The 15,525-nt window shown below is 57.4% G+C and overlaps 4 protein-coding genes across 4 annotated transcripts; all 4 read right to left on the reverse strand.

The window, feature by feature from the left end:
- Positions 1–339: 339 nt before the first annotated feature.
- On the reverse strand, positions 340–741 carry LINJ_32_2270 (conserved hypothetical protein; the record flags this gene model as incomplete). Its single annotated transcript, XM_001467868.1, has 1 exon — positions 340–741. The coding sequence occupies one exon, from the start codon at positions 739–741 to the stop codon at positions 340–342; it is 402 nt and encodes a 133-aa protein (XP_001467905.1).
- A 1,622-nt stretch (positions 742–2,363) lies between these two features.
- Positions 2,364–5,612, reverse strand: LINJ_32_2280 (conserved hypothetical protein; the record flags this gene model as incomplete). Its single annotated transcript, XM_001467869.1, has 1 exon — positions 2,364–5,612. The coding sequence occupies one exon, from the start codon at positions 5,610–5,612 to the stop codon at positions 2,364–2,366; it is 3,249 nt and encodes a 1,082-aa protein (XP_001467906.1).
- Positions 5,613–6,795: 1,183 nt separating this feature from the next.
- LINJ_32_2300 (conserved hypothetical protein) lies at positions 6,796–9,900 on the reverse strand (the record flags this gene model as incomplete). Its single annotated transcript, XM_001467870.1, has 1 exon — positions 6,796–9,900. One exon carries the CDS (start codon positions 9,898–9,900, stop codon positions 6,796–6,798), a length of 3,105 nt encoding a protein of 1,034 aa, XP_001467907.1.
- A 1,455-nt stretch (positions 9,901–11,355) lies between these two features.
- On the reverse strand, positions 11,356–15,273 carry LINJ_32_2310 (conserved hypothetical protein; the record flags this gene model as incomplete). Its single annotated transcript, XM_001467871.1, has 1 exon — positions 11,356–15,273. One exon carries the CDS (start codon positions 15,271–15,273, stop codon positions 11,356–11,358), a length of 3,918 nt encoding a protein of 1,305 aa, XP_001467908.1.
- Between the last annotated feature and the right edge of the window lie 252 nt (positions 15,274–15,525).

A 15,525-nucleotide genomic window follows, 5' to 3' on the forward strand; every position in this document is an offset into this window, starting at 1 on the left:
TGCTCACACAAACACGGGGGCAAGACGAGTCCCTGAAGTAGTATCGTTGTTGCTGGCACTGTATGTGTGTTCAAACGTGTATCCCAGCGCCCACGTGTGCCTGTACGTGTGCGTGTCTGTTCCTCGGCGATGCGGCATTCAACTTGATGGGCACCCCTTTTCGAGTGTGCTCTGTTCACGTGTGCAGCCTGGAAGGCCTCTGAAAACACACACACACACACACACACGTGGCGCAGCAACCACGAAACGCGCACTCACACGCACAGCCATCGATCAAGACCCTCACACAGCAGCACAGGCAGCTGCGCATTCGCCTAGGTCGCGGAGCGGGCAGGCAAACTAAAAAAACTCATCCTCACCGTCTTCGTGTGCGTCTTCAAAGTAGTTCAGCTCCTTCTGCAGCTGCATTGCGTGGTAGGTAGTGTAAAATGCACCAATCCCGTAATGCACGGAGCGCGGAAAGAGTCGGCTCGTGAAGAGAATCTTCATTGGCGCGCCCAAGGTGAAGAGCAGCGACGCTGTGAGACCCGCCTGCGCGCCTAGCAGCGGCATGTGCAGCGAGGTGCTAAACCCGGTGGAGCAGCCGAGGAGTACAAGCAGTGTGACGTTGGTGTAGACGTTCGATATTCGCAGCACGCCATTTGGCACGCTGTTGAAGAGGCATGAGACCGCACACACACCGGCAAGCGGAGTGTTGATCGCGTAGGGGTCAAACCACTCCCGGCTAGAGCTGTTGCCCATCCCTGGTACCAAGCAGCCTTGTCCTTTGATGTATCCGCAGTTCGGCTTCCTCGCATAGAAGCCTGTGTGTGTGTGTGTGTGCTTATGTTTCTTTTCTGTGGATAGAATGTGCTCTGACCTTTCTTTCGTGAGGAATCACACGCACGCCTTGGCAGCCCGCTCCTTCAGAAAAGCGCTAAGAGAGGAACGTGCGCCCTGCGGCGGAGGGGAAAGGAGAAGCGCAGCGGTCGCGTCTCGCACGTCGGGGATTCCGTTACTTTTTGGGCTATGCAACAGCGAAAGACTGACGTATTATACGTGAAGTCGGCGCACATTGTTTTGTTGCTCTGGTCGATAGGGGGTGTGATGTTGTTGTAGGAAAGAGAGAAGGCAAGGAGAAGAGGTGAAGGGATGAAGAGCGCGGGCACTCGCCAGTGGAAATAAGGTGGGCAGGGCGCCAAGACAAGGATTCGCCACTTCACTAAACAAAGGATCGTCGTAGCAATGCCTGGGAGGGCTGTCGTAGATATGCAGAAGCCCCTATCCGTCGGAAATGCTCCGCGCTATCACACGCCCCACCCCTCTCCGTATTTTACTTGTATACGTGTAGACGTATGCATGTGTGGGAGTTCGCCAGCTGTCAGCCACGCATCTGCACGCACCCTGTTGGCAACCAAAAGGTGGCAAGAAGCCCACGCTGTGGCACTGCGAGTACCACGTGTTGCGTTCCTTCCACCATCACCCCTCACTCCTGCGAGCAGGCTGGCATCAGACCGATGTGAGCAGTGTCTTATGCGCCTTTAATTTGAGAGAGCGTCATGTAAAAGGCACACGCATGAAAACATTACCAAGAAAAGGAAGAGAAGCTAACGCACACGCACCATGATGCACACATGCACACAGAGAAACTTAGAATCATTGCAGAAGCACACCTAAGAATAAAAAGGTATCATCATCGAAAAGAAACAAGCGAGGCAATACAACTCCACTGCACCACGGAATAGCACGCACGCCGGAATGGGCAGAGAGGGACGGAGGGAATAGGTGCAGCAAACAGGCTGTGGAAACGAACATGAGGAGAGAAAGCGAGAGAGAAAGCGAGGAGAGGAGGTTGGGGCCAATACACCAAGCAAGTCGCCGCGCCGCTTACAAGCGCCCCTCTACACCTCCACCCCCCCCCCCTTGTTCTTCGTGTACGCGTCCCTGTATCCGGCGTCGGCTCTGTTCATCTATAGACCACCCCCACACAGCCCCTCATTTCCTGCTGCAAGGCCTTTGCATCGCGTTTTCCTATTTCTCCCTTTCGCATTACATTAAAGTCTTAATAACGCGAAAACGAGGCAATGCAACCAGGAAAGCAAAACGAAAGAGACAGAGGCAGAGAGAGAGACACCGAGAGAGGGACCTGCGAGAGGTGGGCGCCACAGGGACGGGTAAGGGAAGAAAATAGGATGTGCATGTGCTGGCGAAACGTCCTCCATGGGCATCCCCTCGCCGTCCCCCTTCCTCTCGCAACGCGCTGCGCTCAAACAAGTTGCAATCTCGTTTCCATTCTCTTCTTTTTTTTTGGACTTCCTTTCCTTCTTCACCCTCTCAGCTCTTACGCAATTCACGCACACATACACCACTAACGTCAGTAGTACTTACATACTGGCAAGGTAATGCTTCGCCTGCTCGGAGAGGCAGCTGGGGCTAGCTGCCTTCACGCAAGTCAAAAATCCGGCAGTGGAGCCGGGGAGGGCTTGCAGGACGGGATGGTTGTTCGTCACCCACCCGAGAACCACATCGTGGATGCGGCGGGCCTCTATCTCGTCATCCTTCGCCGGCAGCGCCTTGCCCACTACTGTCAGCATCGCTGTTGCCGCCTGCTGGAGCGCCGTCGTGCCGTAGAAGTTCAGCAGCGACACGTACAGGCTTATCACGTTACAGGTGCAGTGTGTGTACTCCTCCTGATTCACCAGGTTCGACGAGAAGTACTTTTCGGCCACCTGCTGCACGTGTACAGCGTACTCACCGCCGTCGACACCCATGTTCGTAGTTGCGTGCGAGCCGAGCAGCTGGACAATGACGTTCATGAGGTAAAAGTCGCTCTGCAGCAGCCCGTCGTCGGAGGACGACGACGCGATCGTCAACGAGCTCGTACAGATCTGTGGCAGCGACGGAACAATCGACTGTGGCGCGTGCGTCACAAAGTCGCTCAGAATGCCGGCGGCACGCGTCATGTAAAAGTCGTCCGTCGACGCCTGAAGCCACTCACCGAGCACGGGAAAGGCTTTCTCAAGGAACGGCGCCGCGAACACCTCCTTCGAGGCAGCGAGAAGAGTGCCAATCAAGTCACACATGGAGGAGATGGTCAGCTGGACCTCCTCGTCCTCCACCTCAAGCGCGTCGAGCTCATCCTCATCGTTCTCCGTCGCCTTCTTCTGCAGGCACTCGTTGCGGCGCTTTACCACAACCTCCAAAGCAGCCATTACCTTGTCACACACGAGGGCCGTGTTGGTGGGACTCATGATTGCCGGGTGCACGCTAACGCAGCGACCAATGCACCGCAGCATCACCTCCATCACGCTGTTTTCCGACTCCTCGCCGAGCGCCTCCATCAGCTTCGGCAGAGCTGCCTCGGCCAGCTGCTGCGCCGCCGGGTCCTTCATCTCCTCGTAGCACTTCAGTATCTCTTCGAGCATCGACGCGCCGCTCTCACGAACAGCCTCACCAGCAATGAAGGACAGCTGGCCCATGGCCGCGTTCGCAATATCGCAGAAGTATGGAGCCAGTCCGATGCCAAGGTCCTTCAGCATCGCGAAGACCACGTTGGAGGCAAGCTCCTTGTCCTCGATGAGGCTTGTGTGAATCGTCACGACTCGCTCACCGACGCCCGGGATAACAAAGCGCATCTTCTCCACACCGTCCGGCAGGTCATCGTCATCGTCGTCCTCGCCGACGCCCACGTTCGCGATCTCCATGTCGCACTCCATGCTCATCATGTTCAGCAGGATGGGGATGACGGTGCTGAGGTACGGCTGGGCCTGGTCCTTGAGACACTCCACCATGCATGTCCAGCCACGCATCACGAAACGTGTGCGCGGGTCATCATTCGTGAGGCCGCCGTCGCACAGCTGTTTCAAGTAGTTGCACACATCATGCGCGTACTTGGCAAACGCATCACGGCCAACACCGCAGGCGAGCAGCGTCACACACTCGATGGCCTTGCACTTTGTCTTCATCGCCTCCGGTGTGTCCGGAAAGCTCAGCACCTCCTGGTAGACAGGCACGAGCGCCTCCACGTACGGCAGAAGCATGCCCTTGCACGTTGAGGACACTGACGAGAGCACGCCCAGCGCCGCCTCACGGACAAAGAAGTGCTGCGTCCCTCTGATCATCGCTAGGCAATCACCGCACATCACCTCTATGTACGGATGCAGGATGGCGCGGAACTCGTCGAGGCCGTCCTCGTCGTCGTCTTCCTCCTCATCACCCGTCACGCTGTCAATGAAGCTGTCAAGGCAGTTGGCCGCGCATGTCGCCACGCGCGGCACGTCGTCGCGCAGAGCAGCAACGACTGCAGGCAGGATGGCGCCGTGCACCTTCATCTGCAGCTCCGGCGCAAAGTCCTGGGAGAGCTGTGCGAGGCAGTCAAGCGTGTTGGCGCGCACGTACTTGGACTCGTCCTTCACGTGCGGCACGACCATCTGCACCAGCGACGGCAGCTGCGACGAAAAGACAGTGCGCATGCCCTCGCCTGCGTAGCAGATAAGCAGCACCGCGGCGTTTCTATGCTGCCACTGCGGCGAGTTGATGTTCTGTGCAAACAGCGTCTGCGCCGTTTTTTGAAGCTTGCGGCCGCCGAGGGCGTTCGAAATGCGATCCAGCCCGCTCGACCCGATCACCAGATCCGAGTTCTCCTCCAGGTTGTCCTCGTCTTTGTCGCGGCCGGTGACGTCCCAGTCCGCACCGTAGTCGGGGTTCAGAGTGTACTGGAAGAGCAACTCGAAAAAGGATGAGGCGAACTGCGGCACCTTGCGCACGGTCTTGGGAACTTCCTCGCAGTATGTCAGCATCAGCTCCACCGCCATGTGGCGCGCGCCGGCGTCCACCTGAGGTGCGGCGGCCACCTGCATCATAAGCCCCAGAAGGTGCTCGGCATCATGCTGGAAGAGGCTAATGCTCGACGACATTCCCTCCACAGTGGCCTCCAGGATCGACTCCACCGACTCCCACTCGCCCTGGTTTAGGTAGGCCTCGATGACACTCAGCATCTTCGGCACCAGCGGACGCAGACGGTCCGCCATGCCAAGGTTCGACAGACGAATCGTCGCCTCGAAGGCGGCCTTCTTGAGGTCGGCACCGTCTGTCTCTTGCATGAAGCACGTCTCCAAGCCCGTCGCTAGCGTATCGGCATGAGATTGGAAGTACGCAGCCATGGCCATCGAGGTTGCCTGGACGATTTCGCAGCACATCGTCCTCAGCGCCGTGTCGCCCTTGGCGTCGCCGAGAATGGTCATAACGCTCGTCCACAGCTCATTCCAGTCCTCCTTCTCCTGGAACACCTGCACCGCCAGAGCACTGACGCACGCCGCAGCAGGCGAGCGCAGGCCACCCTGAGAAGCAGAGTTGATCACAGCGAGCATATGCGCCTTCACCGCAGCGCGCGCTACCGCATCGGACGCGGCATATGGTGACGGGGTAGCGTTGAAGAGCTTGCGCAGCAGCACCAAGCTCATGGTCTTCACACCCGTGTCCTGCGAAGTCGCACTAGTCTCCGCCAAGGCACACATCATCCAAACAGGACTGGAGGCAACCATGCCATTGTAGTGCTCCTCAGCGGACTTGCGCTCTTGGTTGTCGGCGGAGCGCAGTCCATTCAGCAGTGCGATGAGATGACTCGAGTCCATGGTAAGCAAAAGAAGGCGTCGTTGCGAGTTATATAAATAAAGACGTAGATGCGTGCTGCGCGGAGGAGGAGTGTCGATAAGAGACAAAACGCTTTTGTTACCTGCTCGCGTTTTCCTGTCTCTTCTCTTGCTCTATGCTTTGTGTAGTTAGCGGAGAGTTGTTCGCGTGCTACCGCCCTTGCTCTCCTGACGGAAAGGTAAAGAAAAAGAAATCCTAACGTGCGTGCTTGGAAGAACACGCGAAAAAAAAAGGACAACAACTTAGTTAATCAAGCCTTAGATGGCAGTTGCGTTGTCCCTTTTAACCTGCGTTTGATAGTGCGTTTCCCCTTCTTAACGGTTACTAGGCTTTACGTCAACGCGATCTTTTTGCTTTGTTGCTTTTTTTTTGGTGCAGCGTCTCCGTTATTGTTCTGGTGCTTTTCTGAGCAGGATATCCATCACCGTCGCCCATGCGGATACGTTTGTTTGTTGTGATGGCGGGGAGAGAAGCAGCAGCATCAGTGATTTTGAGCATAGGAGAAAGCAGCATCGGGACAGCGCCCACATGTGAGCCCGAGGAAAAGGCAAGGGAAGGAATCACAGCGCAAGAAGAAGAAGAGGGCGTCGAGTGAGACGGGAACATCATCGAATAAGATGGCCTGAGAGGTCAAGGGAATAGCGGGGAAAACGTGCGTGAGGAAGATCAGACAGGACCTCACGCAAGAGCCAGAAGTCGAGAATGCCCTTCAACTGCGAACCAAAGGAACAGTACATCTTGAAAGTCGCTGCAGGTGTCAAGGGTGAAACGTGTCTGCGCGCGCGCTGTCATACACTTGTTTTCTAGCACCGAAGCATTGGTACTTCTCTCAATCACACCATCTATTCTGGAAGCGAAAAGAATAATCAAAAAGTCGTCGTCACGATGACGGGCACAGCAACGCTGCACGCAAAAACAGAGCTGAGCGAGGCGGAGGTGAAGAGAAATGAACGAAGAAACAAAAGACGCCGAGAGGCACACTTGCATGTGTCCTATGCAGAAGGTAAAACCACGTATACTCTGTATGCTGAATGAAGAAAGGCGCCTATGCGAAAGCAGACGAAAAGCACAGCCGGAAGTGTCTCGTGCTTTCGGCTCGCTCTTGCGCGCAGTATCAAAGCATTTGAAACTTCTCTATAAGGAAAAAAACGCCACACCTCGGGGTCAAGACAGAGCCTCATCTACGGCAGAGACGGAAGCAAAAGAGTGCAATACCTCTTCTGAAAAGAGAGACAGGACACCCTCTCGTACTCTTGAGGACGGCGTGCAAAGAGCTGTTTTCGATGTGAGCGAGGGCGATGGGTCTGCAGCACTTAGAACATCCGTGCAATGTAGCACAACCACATTGGGGAACGGGTACTGCCACTGCAGAAGCGTGTCTATAAAAGCATCCTCGTCCAGAAGTCCCAAAGCGCTGCTCATGCCGTTTCCGCCGCTTACTTTTTCTCCGAGAGAAGATACGTGCACGTTTGGAAGCTCAAACGTCGCATCTCGGATATGTCCGTCGCACAGCGGGATACTGGCGCTCACGCGAGTCCATTCACGTTTGAAAGCGGTGCTGAGGATATGAAAAGCAAAAGAAACCGTAACGCGACGGCGCAGGGCAAAGAAATCGGCAGCAGCATCCTTTCCCGACGTCGCGACCGGCGCGGTAGTGCTTTTGCACAACCTCTCGGCGGCTTGCAGCAGCGTCATCCACGGTGCCTCGCTGAGAGTAGTCAGTGGCAGAGTATGCGTTGCGCAGCCCACCTCCTTTTCGCAGTAGCTCGTGGCGAGGCTGACAAGCGGAGAAGGTGCCACAAGCCCGTCCACGCGGGCGAAATACTCCATAAAGTGAGCATCAGTGAGAACTAGTCGCAGTGCTCCGCGTCGCGACTGCCACACATATGTCGCGGGGCAGTGGTACTCAGCCTCCAAGGCTACAATGTCGTCAGCTACACTGTCCACTTCATTTGGGCTCTTCCTCCAGAGACCCGATAGCCGGAGAGCTAGGCCAGACCACTGAGCCTTATGACGAAGCTCAGATAAAGCACTGGATTGCTCGCTGTCACCATCGCTGCTGGCCAGCCAGGAAGGGAAAAATAGTAGCTGGAGAGTACGCTGCGCTGCGCTGCCGTAGTATCGTAGGCTCCCTGAGACTTCAGCCCACTCTACAAGAACGGGAATCAGATCATCAAAGCAGCGCGTCCCGTCTATCAGCAGCCGTAGTGCGCCAGACGGTTTCGCGCACTGAAGCGTATTATACGAAGAAAAAGGACATTCTTGGCTCAGAGGGATACCTCGCCTGTCGGAAGGCCCACGAAAAATGCTCAAGGCAGTGCGCAGTAGGCACTTGATAACACTGGTCGTGCCACCTTCATTCATATCGCTGCTGCTCTGCGCTGGAACAACAAAGATAAGCTTGTAGTGAGCGTCTTGAGTGCCGGAGGTGCAATTTTGTGTCCGAAGTGCGCAGCCGAACCCGCTGTTCGACGGACAAGTAAAAAGAAGCTCGGTAGTGGACCCTAACAAGGCGGCCTGATTAGCAATTGCAGCCAAAAAGTGTACTGGTGGCAGACGAACACCCGAAGAATATGCTTGTTCACTGCTTTGACCGATATCATCAGAGGGAGACACTACAAAAAAATGAAGTTTGAATGGCTGTGACAAATGATTTTGCGCTTCGTGGCTAAACAACCCGGTTGCAAATATCGTACTCGCCGAAAAGGAGGTGGTTTCCGACAGGCAGTAGGTTACTGCTGCGTTCACACTCAAAGCTGGTGCACTGTTCCACGCCTGAAGAGTGCGAATGTACTCCAGTACTGGCGCCTCGTCACCTGCGTCGGGCATGCTCGCTTTTCGACAAGTGTTGTAGTTTGTCGTTGACACGTCCACCAATGTGTCTAAAAGCCAATCGTATTCGACGTTGCATTCGCCGCGTAAGCTTGGCTGCTTCGGTGTTGCGCTGTCTCGGCGTGAACGCGCAAGCGCAACGGCTTTCACAAAGCCAGCAACATCAGCTTCCGCGTCGTAATCTGATAAAGCAAAATGTGCAACTTCCTCACCTTTCCGCTCCTGCTCATACTTCGTCAGAGAAAGTGGTGGCGCCTGAGTTGTTCCAACTTCTGTAGCGCCTCTTTCTTGTACCTGTTCGCTGACCGACTGCACATCTTGCGGAGCGGCCTTTGCGCTCTCTCGCGAAGTAGCATGTACCTCTCCATTGAGAAGCGAACGGCCTCTCTGCACAGGTGCTGCATTGTGTGTTGACCAGTTATCAGAGCGAAAAAAGCAGACCGCACGCACTCTGATCAGTTTCGTGCTAGGTTCAGTTGCTGGAGGACTAATCCTAATCCGTACAAAGGCGTTGAGACGGGTTCCCGGTATCTTGAGGGTAGCCACACTGCTGGGAGCGGCTGAGGTAGAGGCGGCAGTAACAAAGCCCCCACGCCGGGAGCTGGAGGTTTCAATGACAACACTGAAAGCATCCCGCTCGCGATTGGAAAAAGCTGGAGAATGGAGGTGAAACAATTGTCTCTCAACAGCGTCCTCCACTAAAAGCACGGCAACAAAGTCCTGCACACAAGTGCCGGTGCTGCCTCCCGCAGGGGGGCTGCTTCTACTGCTGGGCGTGTCAGAGGGCAACTCTCTGCATCGCCGCATGTCCACTCGATTTTCAAGCTCGAAAACCGCGCGAGCTTCATGGGAAAGGGAAGTACTTGTGACCCAGCTCTTCGACGGCAGCTCAGATCGAGAAATCCACCGTCCGACGTTTTGTGGCGTCAGCAGTGCAGATACGGCACCGACACCTGTTGCTTCCACGACTTTGAAAGCAACTAGTTTGACACTTTTGATGCACTCAAAAAAGTCTGCAGCTAGAGTATCGGCGTTTTTAACCGTGCCACTCAGTTTTGGCGAATTCTCTTGATCGTGCGACGTAGTAATCTCAGGAGAACGACCTTTTTTCTCCGCCTTCCTGGCAAAGAGTGCTTTTTCACGGCCATCACTGGGGGAAACCTGTAGCTGCTGGGTAATCTTTTTTGCACCCGCAGAGGACTCGATAGCGGATTCTGCATCAGCCGCAGCCCCAGATTCGCCATTCGAAAGAGAAGCTCCTGACGCTTCCGGTGCTGTTGGTTTCAAGCATTCGCTTCGGGAAGGATTCACGCTTGATTGTGAAAGGAGTGGCTGATTGTGAATGGATGCGGTGTGCGTCTTTTCCGATGGAGAAATCGTTTCTGCAGCAAGAATGCTGTCTAGAGCATCTGATATTGCCTCAATGTTCACTTTCATGATTGCTCGACGCGTCTGCAAAAGAACAATCGAAAAGAACAACAACAGACTATGCTGGTATTCCCTCGACACCGCTTTCGCAAAGCCAGTGCGACTTCTTTACGGAAGCTCCTTAGGCCAAAGGAAGAAGGGCGAAAGGAGCACAGTCGTGAATTATTCACATTTCTGGTAGTGCAGAAGCGTAGCATGCACTGCAGAGTACAAGGAAAGCGATTGGTGCACTAGAGCTGCAACCCGGAAAGGCATCAGAAGACACAGGGAAGAGAGAGAAAACGGTGCCTATCACAGCCCCGATTGTGCTAGAGCACTGGTTTCTTGTATTTTTTTTTGTGTTTTCGCGGGCGTTGAACGGACAGCACTAAAGCGTACAAAGAAGAGTTGAGACTAGTGTACATGACCTGCGCAGCTGCTGGCAAGTTAAGTTCCGTCGAGAGAAAGTTCGGGTTGCGCACCGTCGGGTGCAGAGGTGTTTACTCTTCGATCGATGTTAAGCGCCGCCCTGTTGATAATCTGAAACGGGTGATGCGTGAGTCGCGACGCACCGCTATGAACGTTGTTTCGTAGAAGGTATTGTGCCAGCCACATCACCGGGTCGGGCTGTGCCTTGTTGGCAGCGCCGCTTGCCGTACCGTCCTGCGTAATTTGGTCCCTGTACTGCTTGATCAAGTCTTGAAGGGCTGGCACAAGTGTCGGAAAGACATTTTCGATGAGGTAGCGATGATCGGCAGATACTTTCTCTGCGCTGTTGCCACTGCACTTATCTATGTGATCCAGGAAAAGGTCTTCTTCGATAAGTCGCACGAGAAGCGCACTATCATCTTCTGGCTGGGGTGAAATCGACATGGCGCTGCCCGAGATGTCTACTTTTTGGTGAGGTGCTCGCATGAAGCTGTGTGTGTTTGCGTTCGAGAAAAGCAATAAAGAGTGAGGGATCAAAAAGAGTGCAGGAAAGGCGTTTTCTGGATTTGTGGCGGCTTGGCCGGGGCGCTTGGGTCTCGCCGCTGCTGCGGCCCCGCCTTTCCGGCGGCCGCGTCGCCCGCGCGTGGCGGGGGGGCTTGGGCGCCTCCTCTCCCTGCGCCGAGCGGAGACGGGAGGGCCCGGGCCGCCCCCCACATATGCCGAGGACGCGGGGCGCCGGCCCTCCCCGCGCAGGGAGGCCCGCGGTGGCCAGGGTGGGGAACGGGGGAGACGAGGTTTCAGAACAGCGGAGGGGGGGGTAGCCGGAGGGCGGCGAGAGGAGGATAGCCCCACGCCAGGTGGAAAGGCGGCCGGGCCGCCGCAGGAGCCGGGGGGCGGTGCCCGCCCAGATGCGGGCGCGCGGGGGCTTCTGCCAGGAGCGCTCGTCGTCACGTGAAAACTTTTTTTCGCTTCACAGGTGGCCACCTAGAGGGGGAGGCATGAAAACACACAATAAACGATGGACGCACATTTCAGTGCTTAACAGAAGGGCGATGCTTACAGCCAGCTGCTGCGCTGCTTCTCCTTGAGCTGACGCGCCAGATCCTGAAACGTCAGTGCTGTCTGCGCCAGCTCGGCCGATTTGTTCCGCATCTCGCTCAGCCGCTCGCCGCGCTGCTGCAGCTTGCGCACATTCTCACTCATCATTCGCCGGGCCTCAGTGAGGCTAACATTCTCGCGCTCCGCGATCGCCTTGAGTTGCGCATAGCGGCCGCCCGGCGACTCATTCGGAGTGGCTGCGGTGGCGGCCGCGGTTGGTGCAGGGGCGCCAGGCTGCCGCGCAGGGGTCGGGGCCTGTGCCGGCGCTGCTGCACTGCTTCCGCGATCGACGGCGCCGAGCAGCTCTTGCTGCTCCCTTTTAGGGTCCGGTTTCGCGATTGGTGGCACACTTGACGGCAGAGAGGAGGGGCTTGCGTACGGTTTTGATGTAGGGGCCGCTGCCATGGGAGTGGTGCCGGCAGGCATCTGCGCCGCCCCAGCCGCTTTCGTGGCGCGTAGCGTCTCCGACTCTAGCTTCATGGCAATGTCCTCCCACGGCAGCGTCATGAGTCGCTTGAAGAAGCCCGTTTCCTGCTTCAGTGTCGGCGCCGGCGGCAGATAGCGTCCGTAGCCGCGGAAGGTGCATGGCGTGAAGTGGTAGTGTGGACCGCGGAAGCAGGGGTGCTTGCGCACCCCACTTTCTTTCGAAGCACCCAAGTTCGCCTCCACAAAGAAGTGACCGATAACGCCATTGTTGGAGCCGAGGAAGTACAGATGCAGCACGTTCTCGATCTCGACCAGCAGCACCTGAACGTTCTCCTCGCCAGCAAAGTCAAGAGTGGCGTACGACTGCATCATCGGCTTGGCCGTTCTGCTGTCCAGGATGTTCACCCAACGCCAGCCGTTCGCGTCGCGTGTTACCACGATGAGCGCGCCGCGGCCGTGGTACACGCTGAAGTGCTCGAGACGGCGCGCAGGGTCGAGCCTGCACGTGGCGGCTGGCACCGCGTCCACCGCCGTGACACTCGCCGTCATCGAGGGCGGTGACCCAGTCGCGGGGAAGAGGGCGGACACTTGCACCACGACAATCTCGTGTGCGCCAACGAACGCGATGGCTGGGTCGATGCAGTCGTTGGCGGAGGTGTCACGACTGATTTCGTAGTCGCGCATTTCGCCCGCATCCGTGTCGTACGTGAGGTTGGCCTTGCCTGGTGCCCACGTTGTCTTGACGTGCACGATGCTGCCCTGGAGCGGGCTACTCCCTGTTGCCACGGCCGCACCGCCCACCGTAATCGTCCACTCTACAGATGAGCCCAATACCTCAAACCGGACAGGCAGCAGCTTTGTGGCACTCGTCGTCTGTGGCAACGCCACCCAGTTCGCCTCCGCGCTCTGGCGGTAGCACCAGGCCTGCGGGGCGCCGTCCGCGACGCCAAACGCAAGCGACATCGACAGCAAAGCAGCGCCCAGTGCGTCGCAGCACGTAAGGGTACCGTATACACCGGCGTTGTGCACGGGTGACGAAATAGAAAGCGTGACCTCGAACACCTTGACGTCCCCCGACAGGTTCGGCAGCGGCGGCTGCGCCGCTGCTGTGACCATGAGGCGCGTGGCGGACGTGGCGTACTCGGGGTGCGCGTAGGTGATCAGGCGCATCTCGCTCAAGTTCCAAAGCAAGAATCCTTTGCCGTCCTTGAATAGGCACGCGAGGCAGAGCAGACCCATCTTGTTGTTGCTTGTTGCGGTCCGGCTGGCCATCCAGAAGGCGTCAAGCGAGGCGATGGTTGACCCGACCGGGAGCAGCCCAGGGGGAACTTGAAGCATGAAAGGGCGGCCATCGTCACCCTTGCCCGAAAGGTCGACAAGCGCGACTGAGGAGTTCTCGAGCAGCAACAGCACACACTTGCCATCCTTGTAAACAGACACATTGCTCGTCACGGTGGACGGCTCCAGACGTGCATTAACAAGTACCGCCTGCTGCACCATCCGCTTTCCAGGCTCGCCGTTCCCGTCCAGCTGGAGCGCCGCCCGGTCCAGGTCCAGTACCAGCGAGCCGGTATTGCGACGAATGTCGTGCTTCATGACCGTGACGATGGACTCGGTGCTGAACACGCGCAAAATTATCTCCGTCGGCAGGAACACTGTGTGCAGCGAGGGCAGCACCGTCTCCAACACCAACCCGTCGGCGTCCTGGCCGATCGCCAAAGTTGACCACGGCACGCAGTTCGCCAAGGCTTTCGAGCTGACGCTGAAAGCCTCGTTGGACTGCGGCGACAGACAGACCGCCTGCGCTGCATCCGTGACGGTTACCAGAACGCTCTGCCGCCACAAATATGCCACATCTGAGTTAGCTGCTTCCTTGGCCTCCACGTCAGGCAGGGCGTGGCGCAGCAGTGCGTCGCCACCGCGCAGAAGCTTTTCCCAGGTTGAGGTCACTGCTGTTCGTTGTATTTCCTCGGCGAGCGACCGTATCTGGTTCTCGGGCAGCCGCAACAGCAGCGCACGCGGGTACCACGGCGCCTGCGCGCTAAGCTCGCGCAGCTCACGGATGCTTTCGATGCCGCCAGTCTGACGGTTGCGCTTTGCCAGGATCGGTCGCAAGCCATCCTCGCTTGTCACGAACAGCGCCTCTAGGTCAACGTCTGTCAGCCCGCTTGCCCAGTAGTTCGACAGTACGCACGGCTCCACGTGGAAAACGTTGAAGTAGTTGTCCACCGCGTTCGCGCCGACGTCTGTGCCGTTGCCGCTTGACCTAGCCGCTGCCTTCTTCGTACGCGCCGCCTCCACGCCACGCTGAGCCGTGTACGCGTTCAGATGCGCGATAATGGCGTCCTGGCGCATCACCTGCTTGTCATCAAGTCGGATAACTATCTCCAGGATGTCGCGCTGGCCGTGCAGCAGCATGTACATCTGGCTGTGCTTGTCGTTGGTGGTGTGGAAACTGTCCTCGAGGGCAGTGCGGGCCATGCTCAGACCCACGCGATACTCATTGTACGCGAAGGCGTCGACAAGTCCGGCGCTCGGGGCGCTCGGCACGCTTTGCGAGATGTGCTGAGAGAGATCAACGACCCAGTAGAGCTCGGCCACCTTGTCACGCCGCTTCTTGCTCTCGTTCCACAGGAGAATCTTGGTGCAGTGCATGGTGACGGCAGCGACGTAAACGCCGCCAGGCGTCACACGGCACGTGGCCAAAAGGCTGTCCGGCTGCCCGGCGATGCTGCTAGCGTCAAAGAAGCTGCTCACACGACCTTCATCAATGTACCACTTGCACACCCCGGGAACCCCGCCCACCACACCGATGAGTGCGTTCGGGTTGCTTGGATACGAGTCCATCGAGAGCAGAGAGCCTGTGGTGAAGAACTTGTCGCGGCTGGCGGCGCTCGTGTCAATGACGGGGCCCGCCATGCCCTTGCAGAAGGGCTGGCATAGCCCGAGAACATTCGTCTCCGTGGCGGTCCACCGCAGCTGCGGCCGCTCCTCGGGGTTGTTCGACACCGGATCGAGACGGAAATAGGACACGAGCCCGTCCTTGCGCCCCACCGCGCCGCATGTCAAGCCTTGTGCGACATGCAGGCAGGTGAAGTGCGCACCAGGCCCCGTGCACCGCAGCATGCTGTCCCCATTGCCATTCACGCCGGCGCTGTAGTCCAGGCACAAGAGCGTCTCTGACGCAAGCACCAGGAAACTGGTGGTGCCGGAGTACACAAAGGCGTCTAGCCAGTGCACCCCGCCCGGCAGCGGCAGCAGCTCGCGGCACATCTCCTTGCCGAGCACGAGGACGTTTGCATCATCGCCGATGCACACGAGCACGCCGAGGATGGCGTCGTACTTGCAGATGTGGTAGTCTGACATAACCACTGTGCTTTTGCCGCCCATCCGAAAGGGAAGAATGGCACCGCTGTCGGCGCCCCCGGCGCCCTGCGTCCGCGAGAGCATTGTGGGTCTCGGAGGTGGTGAGGAGGAGCAGCTATGATGTATGCGCCGGTAGCTTCGGTGTAGGCGCCGTGCATAGAAGAGCAAAGGGCAATACGGCCGCGAGTGGCAGAGAGGTAGGCAGTGAAGGACCGAACTACGCCCACCTACACACGCACACACACAGAAATACTCACACAGAGATACAGTTACCTGGCGAACTAGCAAGAGAGACGTCGGAGTAAAGGCAGAGGAGAGGCGCAATAAAGCGAGAGA

This window comes from Leishmania infantum, chromosome 32, assembly GCF_000002875.2.
Source record: "Leishmania infantum JPCM5 genome chromosome 32".
NCBI classification, from domain to species: Eukaryota; Euglenozoa; class Kinetoplastea; order Trypanosomatida; family Trypanosomatidae; genus Leishmania; species Leishmania infantum.